The 18,197-nt window shown below is 31.0% G+C and overlaps 2 protein-coding genes across 9 annotated transcripts in view; both read left to right on the forward strand.

Moving 5' to 3' along the window:
• The window catches only part of LOC121124185 (uncharacterized), a 385,250-nt gene extending 373,043 nt beyond the window's left edge, over window positions 1–12,207 (forward strand). For 6 of the 8 annotated variants that reach the window (XM_071891046.1, XM_071891047.1, XM_071891049.1 and 3 more), the window contains 7 exons: window positions 4,989–5,173; window positions 6,445–6,620; window positions 7,381–7,483; window positions 7,557–7,718; window positions 10,299–10,498; window positions 10,579–10,781; window positions 11,073–12,207. In XM_071891046.1, the coding sequence (XP_071747147.1) occupies window positions 4,989–5,173; window positions 6,445–6,620; window positions 7,381–7,483; window positions 7,557–7,718; window positions 10,299–10,498; window positions 10,579–10,781; window positions 11,073–11,215 (1,172 nt within the window). In that variant the 3' untranslated portion in view covers window positions 11,216–12,207. Of the gene's footprint in view, window positions 1–4,988; window positions 5,174–6,444; window positions 6,621–7,380; window positions 7,484–7,556; window positions 7,719–9,607; window positions 9,916–10,298; window positions 10,499–10,578; window positions 10,782–11,072 lie in introns of those variants that run through there. The other 2 variants (XM_071891051.1, XM_071891050.1) reach the window with 2 other exon arrangements.
• LOC121124188 (uncharacterized) lies at window positions 918–4,395 on the forward strand. The gene is made up of 13 exons (XM_071891058.1): window positions 918–1,306; window positions 1,513–1,952; window positions 2,343–2,411; window positions 2,478–2,621; window positions 2,690–2,806; window positions 3,114–3,185; window positions 3,260–3,367; window positions 3,434–3,508; window positions 3,563–3,640; window positions 3,723–3,818; window positions 3,903–3,992; window positions 4,075–4,200; window positions 4,279–4,395. Exons 1-13 carry the CDS (start codon window positions 1,068–1,070, stop codon window positions 4,362–4,364), a joined length of 1,740 nt encoding a protein of 579 aa, XP_071747159.1. The 5' UTR covers window positions 918–1,067; the 3' UTR covers window positions 4,365–4,395.
• Window positions 12,208–18,197: the final 5,990 nt, after the last annotated feature.

Consider the following 18,197-nt stretch of genomic DNA (forward strand, 5'->3'; position numbering starts at 1 on the left):
AGCTTTAATTATATGTAGAGATACTAAGGCATAGTCTTTCTTTTTGTAGGGTTTGTGTCTACACTATGTACATATTTGGGTCATTCCATAATAAATCTTCACGAGCAAACGTATTTGACTAAAACTTACTATGAAATTAAATTTTGGATCTGTAATTAATCCTACTCTGAGGTCTTCATAGGCCTTAAAGATGAAACATTTTTATGAATATTTAATTAGTAATATATTGGAAACCAAAGCGGGGACAAACAAGTAAAAAGCTATCAATTAGTATTACAAAACTTATGTTATAATTTCTTTGAATTTTGTTATAATAAAAAAGAAGTAAAGCCTTTATGTTTTTTTGATTTTTGTTTAAATTTTAACCATATATATAGTTTAAAAAAAAAGGTTTTATCCAAATAATAAGAAAATATAAATGAAACTATGATTTTGGATTATGTACTATACTGGCCCCTATCATTGCTAATAAAATATTCATCAAAATGCTGATATCTTCATCTTTAAAAGACTCAAAACTCAGAGTTGGATTTAGTTCCAGATCTAAAATTTCATTTTTGAGGTGGTTTACGATCACTAATACCATATACCAAGCTTTATTCAGAATCAATTCCTCTTGAAAATTACCCAAAATTATATTTCATTATAATAATAATACCATACCTTAGAGTAATTTATTAGCGTAATTCAGTCAGGAGCAAAAATCCTGGGAGATAATTAAGTATCCTGGCTTTTCTTCTTCTCAATGACAGTTTTAAAAAAGCTCTTCCCTGTATGTAGCGGAGCATGAATGTGTGTGTTGTGGAGAGAAAAAAAAAAAGTACAATGCAGCATGCTATAGCTTGTGATGATGCTCTCCTCTTCTTTGTACGTTTGTTCACTGCTTTTTAGTTTCACTACTACACTACCTACAATATACTCATCAGTTACATTTTGAAAGACCTATCAAAAGGAGATATATGTATATAATTTGTTGCAGTAGTTGTCGTTGTTAATGATATAGTAGGAGCAGTGATCCATCTTCTGGGTTAAATAGGTTCTTATTCATACGTGATTCTCTTTATAATATGAGTAGCACTACTCAGTATTCTACATTCAAAAACGCCCCGAAAGAAGAATTACAATGGACAGGCGGAGCAAGGTCCCTGAGTCATGTTCAGGAAGAACAAGAAGGGGCCGCCGATTCCCCTTCATGTTGCCATACTCTGACTGAATATATCAAGTGGTTCGTTTTCAATGTCCTTTATGTCTGTTGTCCATGCTGGGATGCATCCTCTTACTTCGTGAATGAAGATGGAAATAGAAGGCATACACATCCGTCACTACGCATTGATCACTGACATATGTCCAAGGGAGGGAATATCTTGAATTCCATGCTCAAAACTTTATGTTCTGTTAAGAGTTTTTTTCTACATTAAAATAACCTACTTTTATCAATGATAAACAAAATGAATATATCAATGATCAATGGCGTAATGTAATATCCATCTCTGTTGTAAATGAAAAACAAAGTGACAATATAGATGATCCTAGCATTAATCGAGACAGAGTTCGTCTTCTTCAACCACGAGACTCATCCCTTTCTCTGGCGTCTGATAGCTCTACATTAGAACGCTCAGCGGCACGTCGCTCTAATCGTCCCAAACCTCCACCTGATCCTAAAAATTGTGGACCTCCCTCTGATTATCATCAAAATATACCTTTAAAAATCAAAACGGAGGAATCTTCTGCTGCTGTTGGTCCTCCTCTTCCTCCGAGGACAAATCGTCCTCCTCCTTCCTCTGGAGATGATGGTCCTAGAAAGAGAGCCGGAAGCACGTCTAATCCTGGGCGTTCACGCAGAGAACAGGTTGATTTAAGAAAGGTGGCAGTTTCCTCAGGGAAGGGTTTGCCTCCAATATTTGGAACAAATGGAAAAAGATCCCTCTCTTGTGCTCAGCTATCGAGTAAAAGTAAGACATTTCCTTATTAATATATATATATAGATTTGTGTCTTGCTATTGAACGGTTCAATCATAAATTAATTATTATTATCAAATGTCGACATATCGAATGAATTTAATTGTTTAATAGAGGGGGAGGGAGGGTCTAAGAAATAATACATTTGTATATATATAAACCTATTTGGACAGAACACGGTGGAAGAAAGAAGGAAAACGTAATGGTATCATTATTGATGGCTATCCAATATGGGATTCAATTTTTATTTATAGTTCATGGTACATAAATATACATATTGGTATTACTATTATTTCTATCTCAATGAGGCGTTGTTATTTCCTAATAACATCTACAGTTACTACATATTGTCTTTCCTATCTATTTCCTATGACTTACAAAAGACCCTGAATCTGCCCAAGGTGTTCCTTTAAATGAAAGAAAACTCAACAACAGATCTCTGTCTTATCTGGGTAGGAAACAATTTTTTATCACAGAGTGTGTGTCATTTTATTTCTACATCACTTTGATCCGCATAGATAATAGTCGACAATTGGAGTCTCTACTCATTCAAAACTACAATGATTCAGAAGAAGAAGATGATGATCCTTGGGAATGTTTTTTTGGAACAAAGGAGGAAGAAGAAAAACCTTATTTATCCATTGAAGGAGGCTTAAATAAGAGTACGAGTATTATTTTGATCTCCAATTAAAAATAACTAAAAGTACTCACTAATATTAATCGTACATAGATGAAGGTAGGAGAAGAAAGATGGGATGTGGTGCATTTTATCAAATTAGTGAGTCCGTCAGACATGAGAAATCCTTTTCTGAAGAAGAATTGAATAATAAGAAGATGAATGATGGGGGTAGTTTGTTTTGCTCTTCTTATCTATCTACTAAGTGTTAAAGAAAAAGTGTATTTATTATTTCATTGGGGTTAAACCAGACGCACGTCTTTCTTCACTCTTTTAAACATTTGGATTTTTTGTCAACTACTTTGCGTTTATTGCAAACAACACTCTTCTTTTATATAAAGATCTTCAACCTTCAAATAAAAACCACTCACTCTTTTGTATTTGATTTTGCTCTGCACGATTTGGGATTATTTTATACAAATAGCTATACAACCTTGACTAACCATTTGGGTATATTCTGTATGGATATATTTTATAGATTCAAAAATGATTCTCAAAGCTAGCCATTATCTGGCTTCTCCAGAGAAAGAAGACCATTATTTGAATGATGGTAAATAGAATTTTTTTATTTATTCAGTTTGATAATTATTCATTTACTAATGTTCTACATATTATATTCGTTAGTTGACTCCCTATTTAAACGAATTGGACCACGAAAAGAGCAAAAAAAAGACAGTGAAACACCCAAGTCCGACTCTGAATCCAGTCTCAATTTCAAGGATATTTTCTCAAGTAATCAGTAGAAACTTTTTTTTTTTTTGAGTTTGAGTTGACTAACATTCTTTTTGTTTTGTCAAGATTCTACTGAGAAAGATAATTATTTAACCAAGTCTCAATTGAGTGAGACGGAAGGTTCTATATCTCAAACTGCGGGTAATTCAATCTTATGATTGGGATACTGTGTTAGTTAAATCTTTCTTCTATAAGTAGTGGGGTATGATGAAGTTATAAAATCCAAAGCACTTGAGAAGGTCTTTCAGGACAACGAAGAATCCAGTTTGAATGGTATTCCATTCCAATAGCTCTTTATAATTTATTTACATATATATTTATTATCTATTATTCAACGAACATGAAACAAATGAAGTGGATAACTTATTCAAAAAAGTTGGAACAAGGAAAAAGAGTCGGGAGGCTCACTTCGAAGGTGAAGTTGTACTCCGTACTCAACCAGAAACCGATGGTACTCTGAGTTTGATGCTCCTTGAACTTTGATTAATTTTTGATATTGTTTTCCTTCTTTTTTCATCAAATGCTTTGATTAAAGTTGAGGGTGAAATATTCAAGAATGGGTATCCTAGAAAGGTATCGTCAGAGAAAAGTTATAAAGTTCCTTTTGAATGTGATGCAGTTGACGGTAGTTAATATAAAAATAAACTAATATTATTTTTGCTATCGGAACTCATTTTTTACCATGATTCCCATTCAACCCTATTCAGCACAATTGTCATCGACAATAGATGACGATCCATTACAAGAAGAGAAGATGGAAGAATGCTTTATAGTTGAAGAAGAGGAAGATTTGCATCAGGTTATGCATAATAATGTCGAGTCATACGACACTGGTACTTAATAATTTATTATATACTCTCCTGGAATAATTTTGTATAAAATCATGGTTCTTTATTTATTTGCATTGAAAGTTGAGAAGGAGCTGTTGATTGCAAAATCTAGACAGAGTGAACAATCTGCAATGAATTTGGATTACGATGAGGGTTTGTTGTCTTAGAGTGTTATTTGTCTTTTTTTTTTTTTTTTTTTGCTGACTCTTCCCTATGTATGTATGTCTACTCAAGGTTCATTTACGAAAATGGGACCAATTCGTGTTCGAGTCGAGTTGAATGAATCCGTTGATGGTAATGATTACTTGTGTGATCTGAGTTATTTGTTTTTTCAATGATCTTTTATATGATATTCATAGTTGCCTAAAATTGATATATGTATATATTTTTAATATATGGAGGGTGTGCACTGACCTTATCTCAAAGGCGGTGCTTCTTCCCTCAAACCATTCTCCATATTATGTAGATACATACATATATATGTTTGGTTTATATTTTTATATGATAAACATCTCATTTTATACTCAAAAAAATATCCCTAGTTTCTATTTATTACGTAGAAGATGATGATTATATTGTGTACCTAGAATGTACATATACCCATGAGATATTGTGCCTATAGCTTTTTAAATAATACATGTAGAGATTGTATTTATGTGTTCAACATGCACAAATTTTATTTTTGTATCCAAACAAAATGATTAGCATAATACGAGTATATATATATATATATACTCGTACAAAGTCTTTCGAAACTTTTAACTAACCTTGCTCTTATTTTTTATTTTCAGATGATGCAAATAATGATTTATCTAGCAAGTCCGGGACTCCTTCGCCTGTTATTGGACGTGAAATTCGAGAAAGTTCGGTTTGTTCACGAAGTTCCGTTGATACAAATGATGAAGGAGACGTAGTGAGCCGTGATGAACGATTTCCTAGTCCATTTACAAAGCATGGGTCCCTTTCGAATCTAGGAGTAAGAAGTTTGATTGATTTTAACTTTCATTATTATTTATCCTTCGTTTTTTAAAAGGCTAAGTTGATAGAATATGTGGATGTTTCCTCTTCTTAAATTAATACATTTGAAGTCTTTTTTTTTCTGCATAATATTATGTTATTTCCTTCAATTTTATACAAATGTACAAGTTGGAAGGTAATTGTGAGAGTATTTTGTGCTCTTACATTAGTAATTTGTGACATTAACATCTGTTCTCTATCGAAATATTAAAACACGTGGTATAAGGGATTCTGTCAATTAGAAGAGACTATATGTATGTAGATTTAATGAAGAGATCATTTCAATATTTTTATGATTCATTAGGTTTTAATGAGATTTAATTGAATATTATCTTCTTATAGATAACTAAATTAATTTTTTTATGTACTTTTCCACTGGGTAGTTAATTATTGACTGGCCACTTTTACGATTTATTTGCATTTATGTTAAGGATATCATTCGCCTATGTACATGTCCTACTTATACTAACACTTATATTTTCATTACTTACATGAATATATTTTACATTTGTGCAGACTCTTCTGTTACTAATATAACAAAGAGCCTCGCAATATGATACATTTCATAGTTGGTATTGGAATTCCAAATATTTTACGTCGGGCATTATCTGTGGATGTATGCAACATTGATAATCCCTCCCTTCTTCTTTTTAAATAGATCTCCTCCATACACCTGTTTAAAAAAACAGCAAGAACTCTTAATATTAAAGTCTTGTACATATATATTTTATTTCCATTTTTATACAAGTAAAAAACCCCTGAAATTAAGGCCAATTTTGGTAAGAGCACTTGTTCTATGCTCTGATCTTGACTGGAGGTTCTGCACATGGTAGAACTTTATACAAATACTATAAAAAAGTTTAGCCTTTTCTAAAAAACAAATGTAATTTGGTAAATATTTTAAAAATGGCGGGAAGAAAATTTTTTTTATTCTAAAATAAGTTAACTTGGAAAAGTCACAATTTATTTTCTAAAGAAGTGAAAATATTTTTTTATTAAAAAAAAAAATGTTTAAAATTGTAAGACACTAAAACCTGAAATAATCCTTCTAAATTTGATAAAAATGAAAAAAAAAAATAATGCGATATTAAGGGGTGAATTTGGATCTAGGACAATTATGCATCCGCACGATGTGTCCATGAATTACTCAATTGTTTTAAATTTAGTTTATAAACTCACACCTTTTGTTACAATAGATTATGTATTTAACCGAATTGTTTCTTATTATAGGTTCGCTCTGAGTCCATGGCCAGTGTATACTCTCAAGGAGAAGGACGCTATGGGACTGTTGTTGTTCGTGGAGATGTTGAATTTGGAATTCATTATCGGAATGGTGCTCTTGAGATTGCTGTTAAGCAGTGTAAAGACCTGGCTGCTGTTGATATTAAAAGAAATAGATCTGATCCGTAAGTTTTTTTTACAAGTTGTAGCAATGAATGTCTGTTATTATTTTTGCATTTGATTTCATTTGAGCTATCTCCCAAACAAAATGAAAGAGATGATTAGAGCCATTATCTCTCCTTCATACATATGTATGTAGAGCAGTTGAAGTAAAGATAGACCAAGGTTATTCTTACTTTGACAATGCGTAAACGCCTTTATTCAAAGCAACACATGTCCGAAAAGACATTAATTACACATAATTCAATTTTGACATGTTGCTACTTTCATTTTATTTTATAATTGTATATGCATGAGTTAACATAAAAAAAAATTGTACAAAAAATGAAATAGAAGAGAAATGTACGATAAATTTTACATTATAGACATAATATGTATTATACTAGGCCTTGTATTTTTGTTTCTGAGATAAGTTGATATTTCCAAGAATGCGTACTATAGTTAAGATCCTTCATTTGATTTATTATACTTAAATTGCGCTGATCATAGTCTTTCAAATAAAATACATCCAATTCTGATTGTGACAATGAATGTTTCCCACTTTTAATTTTCATTTAAAACGCCTCCAATAGATTAATCACTGACCAATTCTTGATAGAAATTGACAATAATTTGTCAAAAAATATAACTGTAATGAATACAAGCGCCATTTTGAGGGGAAACACATTATAGTTTACTTTTGTGTTGAGGTCCCATATATGTATTATGTACCTATTAATTAATAATATATTTTTATTCTTAAAAACTTGTAATATTCACTTGTAGCTACGTCAAGGTGTATCTCTTACCCGATAAAAGCAAGAGTGGAAAGCGAAAAACCAAAGTAAAGAAGCACACTCTAAATCCTGTGTTTGATGAGATACTTAAGGTAAGGAAAGAGTTTATCCCTCATCCTCAATTTCTCACATACATATGTAATATTTTAATTCTTGAACATTTAGTATCAAATACCCTTGAATGAAGTTGAAAAGCGCACCATGTGGCTAACAGTCTGGCATTCAGATATGTTTGGTCGGAATGACTTTTTAGGAGAGGTCATGCAACCATTATCAGGTGTAGATCTCGTAGATACAATGACAAGATGGTATAATTTACAGGATAGGGTAAGTCACACCCAGTGTTTTGTTTTATTTCTTAATACCTATTTACCAATTAATGAAATATGTAGATAGTCATTATTTATATATGTACATATATGCTGTGTACAAGTTACGGTTCGTACTTCACATGATTCTGTATTTAATGCCAACTTGAGTCATTTTAATTAACAACAATGATGAATTGTTCCTCTATTATTTCATTTCGATTTATTACTTATTTACTATACATATAGCACTAAATATTTGAACTTTTTAATGTTCCACAGAGTAACAACCAATTCACAATTTTAAATATAGCAGTCATAAATAGTGATGGGTGATTGAAAAAAAAACGATTCCGATGCGATTCTCGTAAAAACTCCCGATGCCGATTCCCGTTCTTTAATATTTATGTAATAGTTATTATTTTGCATGTATTTTGACGTCCATGGGAGTTTGTAATTCATTTGAGAAAAAAAAAATAATCCAAAAATTAACATTCTTTTGGAATGAAATATTAAAAATTAAATTTCTTGGAAAAAAAAATATTAGAAATTTAATTTCAATTATACAATTTGATTTTTTTTTTCAAAAATCCACAACTGTTCACAAACAATAAAAGATAAATGTACAAAAATTTCAAACATTAAATTTTTTGGGAAAAATTTCAAAAATATATAGTTATTCACAGATAATTACAGTTTTTGGAAAAAAAATTAAAAACTTCAATTAAATTTTATAGAAACTTTATTAATTTTTTTTTTTTTTTTTGGGGGGGGTAATTTTTTTTCATAACATGGAAAAGTAATAAATAGTTAAATACTTGTAATAGATAAAAATCGGAATCGCAAATTAATCATTCTTTTCCCGATGCCGATTCCAGAAAAAACACCCAATTCCGATTAATCGTCCCATGACTATTCATAAAAACATAATTAATACATTGCCCATCAATGTCATATTCTATTACTTAATGATACTCATCACATTTTTTGGTTGCAACTTGAAACATTTTTCTTATAAAATTTACAATTTGTACACGGCATATATAAATATTTGTGAAAAAATTCAATTACGTATTAACTTATTAAATTTTGATAACATCATAGATGAATACTTCTTGTAACCCATATTTTTTTTTTTTACATATTTATTCCTAAATATTCCTTTATTTCTAAAATCCTTTCTTATACATAATATATATAATCAGTAATTCAATTTATAATTATGGTTATGTACATACTTACATATACTTGTATTTTTTATCACCCTTGACAATCCAAAACTCTATTAATAACGATTGACCTGACGTTGTTCTTACATTGGGATTATTGATTGTATGAAATATACCAAATGAAAATATATAATTCAGAGGCGTCCCCAGGAATATATTTGGGCGATGGAGTTAAATTAAAAAAATTTGAAAAAAATTGAAGAATTATTTTTTTGGATATATGCAGTGGGGCTACAACCCCTCCAACACATCCCTTGTGGACGCCCCTGTAATTGGTTTCAGGGCTGGCCTTAGCTATTGTGTTGTCTCTGCAAAATGGATTGTGCTAGGCCTAAAACCCAATCTAAATAGGAATTATTTTTCAACGGGCCTTTTTAGTAATGATTTTTTATGGAACTACTTTTAAAAAAAATAAGGATCGCTTATTTTTAAAATGACCCCATTTTCTCTTATGATCTTCTTTGGAGACGAAGAAATTTCTAATGCCATTTTTTAATTAAGCGTGAGACCTATTGGAAGTGCGGGATCTAAGATCTGTCACTAAGTAGGGAACCACTCTTCAAATCATTGAAAGCAAGAAATACTGTTTCTTTTATTCTGTCTTATTGCTTTTCAATTTTTCTTTTTACTCTTCAATTTCTGTTTCGCTGCTTCACTTCTTCCTTTTCTTTCCAAATAGTTATCACCACCAATGTTTGATTATGGACCTAAAGGTCTCAAGTCTTGGGGATCTATGGCAAGAATATTTTAAACCAGATAAGATTTGACTGGATTTGTGAAATGACATTCAAGACATGACGTTGGATGATTCATGCTAGTTTGGACCAAAACATACCGTTTTCTATTTAATAGAATTAGCTTTTTTTTAAAGATTTTACCAAAAGATTTATATATTTTTCTTGTAAAGAAAAAAAATAAATTATGTATATTATCTGCAGCTATTAATTGAAAAGACTTGATTAAATAAAATATACTTATGATTGATGATATACGTATATATACATTAATAGCAATGTCAAAATGGGGTCTTCTTATACTTTTTTGAGTGACTGCAAAATTGATTGACGCGACTTACATTGTTACATGTTATTCAGTGAAGAAAGATATCTTCATCAAACACAACTTTGATTCCTCCTTTGCCCATAAAGAGGACAATGGTTTCATGGCCCCTCACTCTCAATGTGCTTGTTTTATTTACCTTATTTTTTTATTTTTTCACTTATTTTGAGATTTGCACATAGATTATTTGCCTGCTTGCTTCCTTCTTTCCTTCCTTCACTTCTTATCCATCTCTCTTCCTTGTTATCCTTCTCTTCTTACACCCGTTGCGACATCCTCCTAAAAAAATAAACGATTTTTTCCATTTTCAGACTGAGCCCCTTAGTCCAGATGATCTATTACCCTCCACAACTTATCGTGGGGAACTCATAGTTGCTCTAAAGTTTGTTCCGTCCTCTGAAATTCGAGGCAAAGTGAGCAAAGTTAAGGGGCATCTACAAATTTTAATTAAGGAAGGAAAGAATCTTGTTCCTCCAAAGGGTTCAAATAACATTGATCCATTTTGTAAATGGTAAGAATAAATTAAAAAAAAAAAAAACACTTACGAATGAGACCAATTTGAATGACTTATTGTATTTCTTTTAACAACAGTTACTTATTACCTGGCAAAGGATTAAAACAAAAGACAACGATTTGTAGACGGACAAACAAGCCCAAATGGGAGCAAACCATCAGTTGGGATGATGTAACTCTAGCAGAATTATCAGATAGATCCTTAGAAATAACAGTTTGGGACCATGATCGACTTGGTCATAATGAAATGATTGGTGGTTTACGATTTAACAATGGTTCAGGTACTCCATCTTTTTTTTTTTCTCTAATACTTTGGCTACACATTTATTGTATATGTACCTATAATATCTGTGAGAGAGTAGTTTTAAATAATAATAATAAAATACTTAGTTACGGGTAACATAAGGAAATGTTTTGAGTTTTGGAGTGACCATTTAATGACTCGATGAGTATACATATTATTATTATTAAAACTTTAAAAAAATAATCCCCATTAAAAAGTTTTTATATATTCTTAGCATGGCATAGATTCAATTACAGGCATTGCTTTTATTTTTTATATTTTTTTGTAGGAAAACATCAACATCGCTTTGTGAATTGGATGGATTCTTCTGGAAAGGAAGTGACTCTTTGGCAGCAAATGTTGGAAAGACCAAACTTTTGGGTAGAAGGCTCTGTTCATCTCCGAACGGCAGAGCGTATGACAAATGTCTAAATATTTCAGAAAGAACAGCTTCCAAGTAACATCCATTTCACAACTTTTGGAGTCTCTAGTCCTTCTTTTTATAATTATATTAATTTTGTATCTCCATTTCCCACCCAACCCCCTCTCTTGCTCTCTATATATCTATCTTCATATATATGTTAGTTTATTTTGAGTTGTTCTTTTGCTTTGTAAGAGCATCATCTCAAGGATTTCATTCCGAATTTTGCTTTGACTAAAAAAAACAATAGCTATATGTGTCATATTCAAAATGATTATTATTTTTTTAACAAGTATAAGGATATTTTTTTTATAAATATACAAAACCACTTTTTACAAAAACAATTCGGGATGGTTATGTTATCTTTTGATTCACCTTTTTTTTTCCTCTATACAACAATTTATTTTCGTATATATATATATACCTATATTACTTATACGCTACCCTTATATTTCAAATTAACTAACCCGATGTTTTGTACAGTATCATTACTCTTTTTTTTTTTAAAACTAAATGTTTGTTATTAACAAAAAAAGCAAACAAATTTTGTTTCAGAATATATGTATATATATATATATATATATATGTAATACATTAATAATAATTTGCATTTAAGATATAGTCTGACTAATGCCATTGTCCATCTCGAGTGCAGGTCTTCCTTGTTCCTGATCTCAGAAGAAGAAATAGAAAATGAAGAGTAATTTCATTCTGAACCATTCATGTGTAATTTCTATTACCCGATGAGTTTTATATGTATGTAACAATTTCCCTTGTATGTGTTATATTTCTTTCTTAAATTGAAAAACTTTTATTTGTAATATCATTAACCTAAAATGATGAGGAGTTTGTATACTACTACTAAACTATACATTCTATCTATCCATGTATTTCAATTGTAAGAAGACTCATTTTTTCACAAAATATTCATACAGTTTACTTTGTAATGTGAAAACAAGAATAGTTTATTAAATCTAACGAATAAATATTTTTTCATTACTGAGAGCAACGAACAATTATTTATTTAGATTTAGATGGTGGAAGCTTAACGCTCAAGTACATTCAATTTTACTCTTAATCTCGTTTTTTATTGTCAGATTTTAAGCAACATATGGATAATTCTTCATGATGGTGTTCATTCAATATGAAGTAAAAATGATTTTGAAACCAAATTTTAACATGTACATTGTACATGTATTTTTTCACTGGATTCCTGATTCATGGCTGCTGTAGTCTTATATTTTATAACATCCGACATATCATGTCTGACTCCGGATATAAAAATTATTATAATTTATGTAAATCTATCCTATTTATAATCTAAGGCGTACATTGAGTGTTTGTCAAGTTTTTATCTAAATGGTTATAAATTATAGGTGTGAAGTACTATTCATTTATGAAACTTGAAACGAATTTATACGTTTACTACACAAATTTGCTATACAAAATAGCCTCTAGCCATGCTGGTTCATTACTTAGTCTTGTAAATAGTCAATGTCATCCGTGCAAAGTGAGAGGTTGTGTGTATATTCATTCCTTGGTGATGAGTGCATAAATTATGTTCAGAAACTTTGGAATTAACTAGCTATAACTATAAATCTAATAACTTTTGATCCAATTCATTTGTTGTTCAACATGTGAAATATCTTATATTTCAAAATATTTTCTTTATATCTGGCTCAATTATTCACTACATATAACTACTAACTACTTATAGTTATAAATTAAATCTATATTTATACTCTCTACACTCAAATGACTCATTTGTACTTATATAGCCTTTAGAATATATTAGTATAAAATTGTTATCTGGAGTCGGAGATTTTATGTACCGACTCCAGAGCCCTGGTTGTAACAGACAAAACTATACTTTTTATGTATATGTCTTTCTGGAATTGTGGAACTCTAGATACATTTTCTGTTTTTATTATCATTTGCTAATAATGAGTTTTCTCCTCTAAAAAAAACATTATCCTAAATGGTTTTCACTTAGACAATAGTTATTGTTTTTGCTTTTTTTAGAAACGCAAATCCCTTTTTTTTTATATATATTTTTTTTTACGTTTATATAATTTTACTTTCCTGATACTTTAGGAGTTTGTATGACAAAAAGATCCTTGTTTTTTGGAGAAAAGGGAAGAATTGTGATGTTTTTGAGCAATTCAAATGTCCTTGACTCGAGTCATACATCTATGACTGGGAAAATGGTAATTGGTGTTATGAAATTCCTGTTTTCCAAAATAAAACGGAAATAATTTTGAGCCCTGGAATTAATGGTACGTTGTAAATTGCTTCTTAAGTAGTTTATACATGGTTTATTCACTCTGCTAATTCATAACTGATTGACCAATAATCAAGAACAATTTTCATATTCACCATTCCAAAAATTTGATACACAATCTTTTAATAAAAACCACTTGTTTCTGGGGTAAAAGCCTAAAATAGTACAAGTAACTATTTATTATAATTGGATAGAGATCAAGTATTGATATGGTAGAGTAGATCTAGACGGATATATATCACAGTTTTACATTTATTTTAACGTTTGTTTACTTTGTCCTGATATTTTAATTTGTACTTAATTTTATGTTCAGTGTGTCTTGAAATACCATAAATAGATTTGTGAAAAACACGCAGATATGTTACAATAAATAAACCAAGTATTAAAGTAGTCAGTCTGTACCCCATCAACACCTTTATTCTATCTCACAACCTTTCATACGAAAACAAACCGAAAAAAAGTGCCAAAATTAGTTGGTACTCAATTTTTCCACAACTGTGGAATTTGTGTTCAATAATCATTGAGAAGATTACACAGCTTAACAAGAGGCTAACTATTTCAACCATCAGAACATGGACTAAGCGAAAATAAACTGAAAAATCGACAACCGATAACAAAATACAGTGTAAATTTTTGTATTAACACCGTACCTGACAATTTGAAAAATGTTTGGGAGGAGAACAGCTTAGCTGTCATGACGTATCGTTTGAATAGCTGTATGAGAGATAGGAAATACACAGAATCATTCTCCATAAATAGCAAGGACATATAGGTTGGAATTATAACGATGTCGATCCTCAATTCTACACCAAGTCCAACAAGTACTTAGACTTAGAACTCCCCAAACCAATCCCAGGGGCGTCCGTCGATTTTTATTTTGGTTTTTTTCTTTTTTTAGAAGAGACAAATAAAATTTCCAAACATAATTTTAAAAGATAAATTGACCAAATGACCTTTTTTTAAGTTGAGAAAAAAAATTTCAAGGGTTTTTACATTTAAAACTTTTTGTGCAAAGTAATAATTTTATATAGTGTTGATCATAAAAAAATTATTTGAGGTGTGCTACAGCCTCTCCAGCGTACTCCTATAGACACCCTTGAATCATTTTTGTTACGCTCTATTATCCATGTGCTTACGTAATTTATACTTTGATGTTTCCTCCTCAAAAATTAAAGAATAACAACAGCTTTAGAAGTTAAAAGGTTCAGTTTACAATTACAGTGTTGTGCTTGTTCACATTTGTTACTAATAAAGTCACTCATATAATGTACATCGTCTGCATTATATGCATTTTTTCTTCCTAACACAGTGTTTCCTAAATGACAACGAGTTCGAATACTACTATTTTCATTTTATAAGGTATCTTATACACTATTGTAACCATATTCAAAATATTATTTAGTATTTCTCAGGCGTGTGAGAGATCAGAAATTCACTACGATATAACGAGCAGGGCCATTTTTGATCAGCGATCCCATCAATTTAATTGCAATCCTATTCAAATATACAATTTTTTTAAACCTATAACTTAACTCTTTTTAAACATTTATACACATTTTTCAAATGTACTTATTTACAATATTTTACTATAATAAAAAAATAAAATATATGTTGAAAAAAAATTAAATATAGTCTGCCAGGGAATGATAAAATATCTACATAAATCATTTTTCTTCTAGCTCTTTATTTGACATTAACTGGAGAGCTTCTCAATGTTGTCGTCTCTCAGCCACTGTTTAGTCCTCCACAGGATCTGTTTGCCCTTGGACAACAAACAATCACTGCTGACACTACTGGGAAGCACGAAATTGTATATTTCAAATACCTTTTTGATCCTCCGGTAGGCCAAGATTATTTCCAGACCTTCAGAGGCATCACCTTACTTACACATTGTTCTTCTATTCTTTTAAAAATTGTAATTTTTAGTGAATCTATTACCATAAACCATTCTCCCTCTCTTCAGTATTTGCGGTGCCAAAAATTATAATTTATAAATATCGCCGAAATCAGTTCCCACGGCATATAGAAGGATTGATACCAAGTTAAGATCAAGGTGATAAATTTTGAGAAGAAAATCAAGACTGAGACCAGTATTTTTAATTAGAGATTAAGATCAAGACTTTGATGTGACGAGATCGAAACAAGACCAAAACCCCAAAAAAATTGTCTCATGACAAAGACCGGGTTCGAGATCCACAGTACTCTTACCTTATATGTAATTTTGTACAAATTAATCGCATTGCAATTTTTTTGCTATTTCTGTTGCAATATTGCATCATAAAGATCAGAACCGATTGCAATAATGCAATCAACAATATAATATCGCCATATCACAATTGATTGCCTATCAGAAAAAACTTCGATCATCAAGTCTGGTCTTTCTACACTACATAGTCATTTATAGTAAAACAAATAGTACTTTTCCAGCTAGGTACCTCCCTACTTCATCAAAGCAAACGAGAAAGACAACCCGGATGTCTACTACAAGGTCCTCAGGTACCATGTCTTGCCTTGGATGAAGAGTACATTCCCCATGTGTTTATCAAGGATGGCGCCCGGTACACACGCTCAAGAAGGAGCAGCATTTCTACAGGGAGAACATGGCTGCGTTCTGACCAGCAGACTTCTGGCTTTTGTCCACACCCGACGTGAACTATCTAGACTTCGGTGTTTAGTGCGCCTTGGAGGGCAAGATGAACAAGAATTATCATCCAAATATCGATGCCCTAAAGACTGTGATCACGGAGGATTGGAACAACTTGTCCTTGGACTTCATCAAGGCCAACTGTACTTCTGTTCGTCCCCGTATTGAAGCCATCATTCAGAATGGAGGGAGACAAAATGAATAAAAAGTGTATAAAATTGTTGAATCACCAACTTTTGCTTCAATGTTGTCAAAGAAATGACACAAAATAAAAAAACGTGGAAGTGAACACGGCTTTATTTTTATTTTTTTCTAATTTATGAATCCTCCCCCTCGTAGATTCTTTGTTAAAGGATATCAATGATGATTTTACTTGAACTTGAAGTTTACTTAAATAAATCAATGCTTGAATTTATGCCAATCCCCTAAAAAGTAAATGTTTTCCCCTCTGTTCCCTTAAAATGGCATATCAGTCCTTTACATTACATATGTAATTTCTAGTGTTGTTCGGTATACCCGCTAGCACTATACTAAATTATCGTTGTAATTAGTACATGCAGCTCCATTGGGCATTCCAATATTTACCCGTAAATTGCGTAATCCTTCCCTAGTGTTAGGATAGTTCCCCATCACTAAAAACAAAAATATTGCCGACAACTCTATTAGTGCAAGTAAATTGATCCTAACAACATTTTTATATATATTTTTAGCCGAAAAGGTTTTGATATATAAATAATATTGATGTGATAAAAGCAAATACATATTTATTGTTAACTTCCTTTCAAATTGCATCAATTGTATTAAAAATTTCTAGTATACGTATTGCAAGTTATTAAATAATTTGTGAATTTTTATATATCACTCCGTTTTTGGAATAGCCTTTTTAAAAGTATCTTTTGATTAAGTAACGACTAGGGCTATTATTGTTGTCGCAGTTGGATTTTTGTTTAACAAGTAACAACTTGTAACATAAAACCTACGGAACTTTTTATAAACATCACTCAACTATTCCTTTTCTTTTTGATACTTAGTCTAATTGAATTTGATGTAAATGAAGCTCTTTTGGCTTGAGACATATTGATGTCTCTTAGATATTTCAGTAATGAAAATATAAACCTGTCGACAAAACCATAGGACGACTCGGTTTCCGAAAGGAAGAAAATTACGAGGGATGTGTTCAAGGGGATTACATTAGAGTTAAATAGGTTTTTTTTACGTTGGACTCTAAAGGGTTAAATCAAACATGACAAACGAATTGAATCAACAAAATCACTTTTTTTAAATAAACCTCTAAAGGGACCCTTGTGAAACTAGCCAAAAAAATTTAAATTGAGGGCTCAAAAATTAGAATCCTCCTCGAGGAATCTAGCCTCAGTTATAAAAGTCTGACAATTTTGTACTTGGAGCCATTCGAAAGAGCTGACAAAAAGATACCATTTGATGTTCATTTTGTTTTTTGAGTGATCATTTTATCATTAAATTGATTATTCACAACTTGTCGTAAAAGTTTAGAGGGTTTTTGTGATTAGACCCGGTTTCATTCTTACAAGTAATACATGTTTTCTAAACCAAAATTTTATGTAGACTTCAAATTTGAAGTCAGAAATACAAAAGATACATTATTTTTTTTTTTAGATATACTCATTTTTATAAAGGTATGTCTATTCCGACTGGATATAAAAATATTGTAGTATATTTATGTATGTATATACTAGTATGAGCCTGTCCGTTCCACGGACGCATGGGAGGATGACGCATTTGGACACAAAATGCTAGTGGTTATTTATAAGTTACTTAATTTATTCCAGAAGAATAATTAAAACCCCATATATACCGGTAGTTGCATAAATACGCGGACCAATTTTTAAACGCTTATATCTCGAGGTTCCGTAAAAGGAGGTCATTACCAACACCTAAAGACATCTCATGATCTATGATAATTTTGAATTTGGTCAACTTTAAAAAATAGCAAACACTCTAATATACATATATTAGTTGGGTTAATGTAGATATAAAGGGAATCTACATGGTGCAGTCATTGGATGTTAGAATCAGAATTAAAAGAACA

The sequence above is a fragment of the Lepeophtheirus salmonis genome, chromosome 9, assembly GCF_016086655.4.
Source record: "Lepeophtheirus salmonis chromosome 9, UVic_Lsal_1.4, whole genome shotgun sequence".
In the NCBI taxonomy this organism is placed as follows: domain Eukaryota; kingdom Metazoa; phylum Arthropoda; class Copepoda; order Siphonostomatoida; family Caligidae; genus Lepeophtheirus; species Lepeophtheirus salmonis.

What these genes read in the sequence shown, in the direction of transcription:
- LOC121124188 (XM_071891058.1), top strand. Translation starts at nt 1,068, where the DNA reads ATGAGTAGCACTACTCAGTATTCTACATTCAAAAACGCCCCGAAAGAA. An exon ending in TTTCAAGGATATTTTCTCAA is followed by an intron (nt 3,368 to 3,433) that starts GTAATCAGTAGA and finishes TGTTTTGTCAAG; the next exon opens with ATTCTACTGAGAAAGATAAT. An exon ending in TTCTATATCTCAAACTGCGG is followed by an intron (nt 3,509 to 3,562) that starts GTAATTCAATCT and finishes TTCTTCTATAAG; the next exon opens with TAGTGGGGTATGATGAAGTT.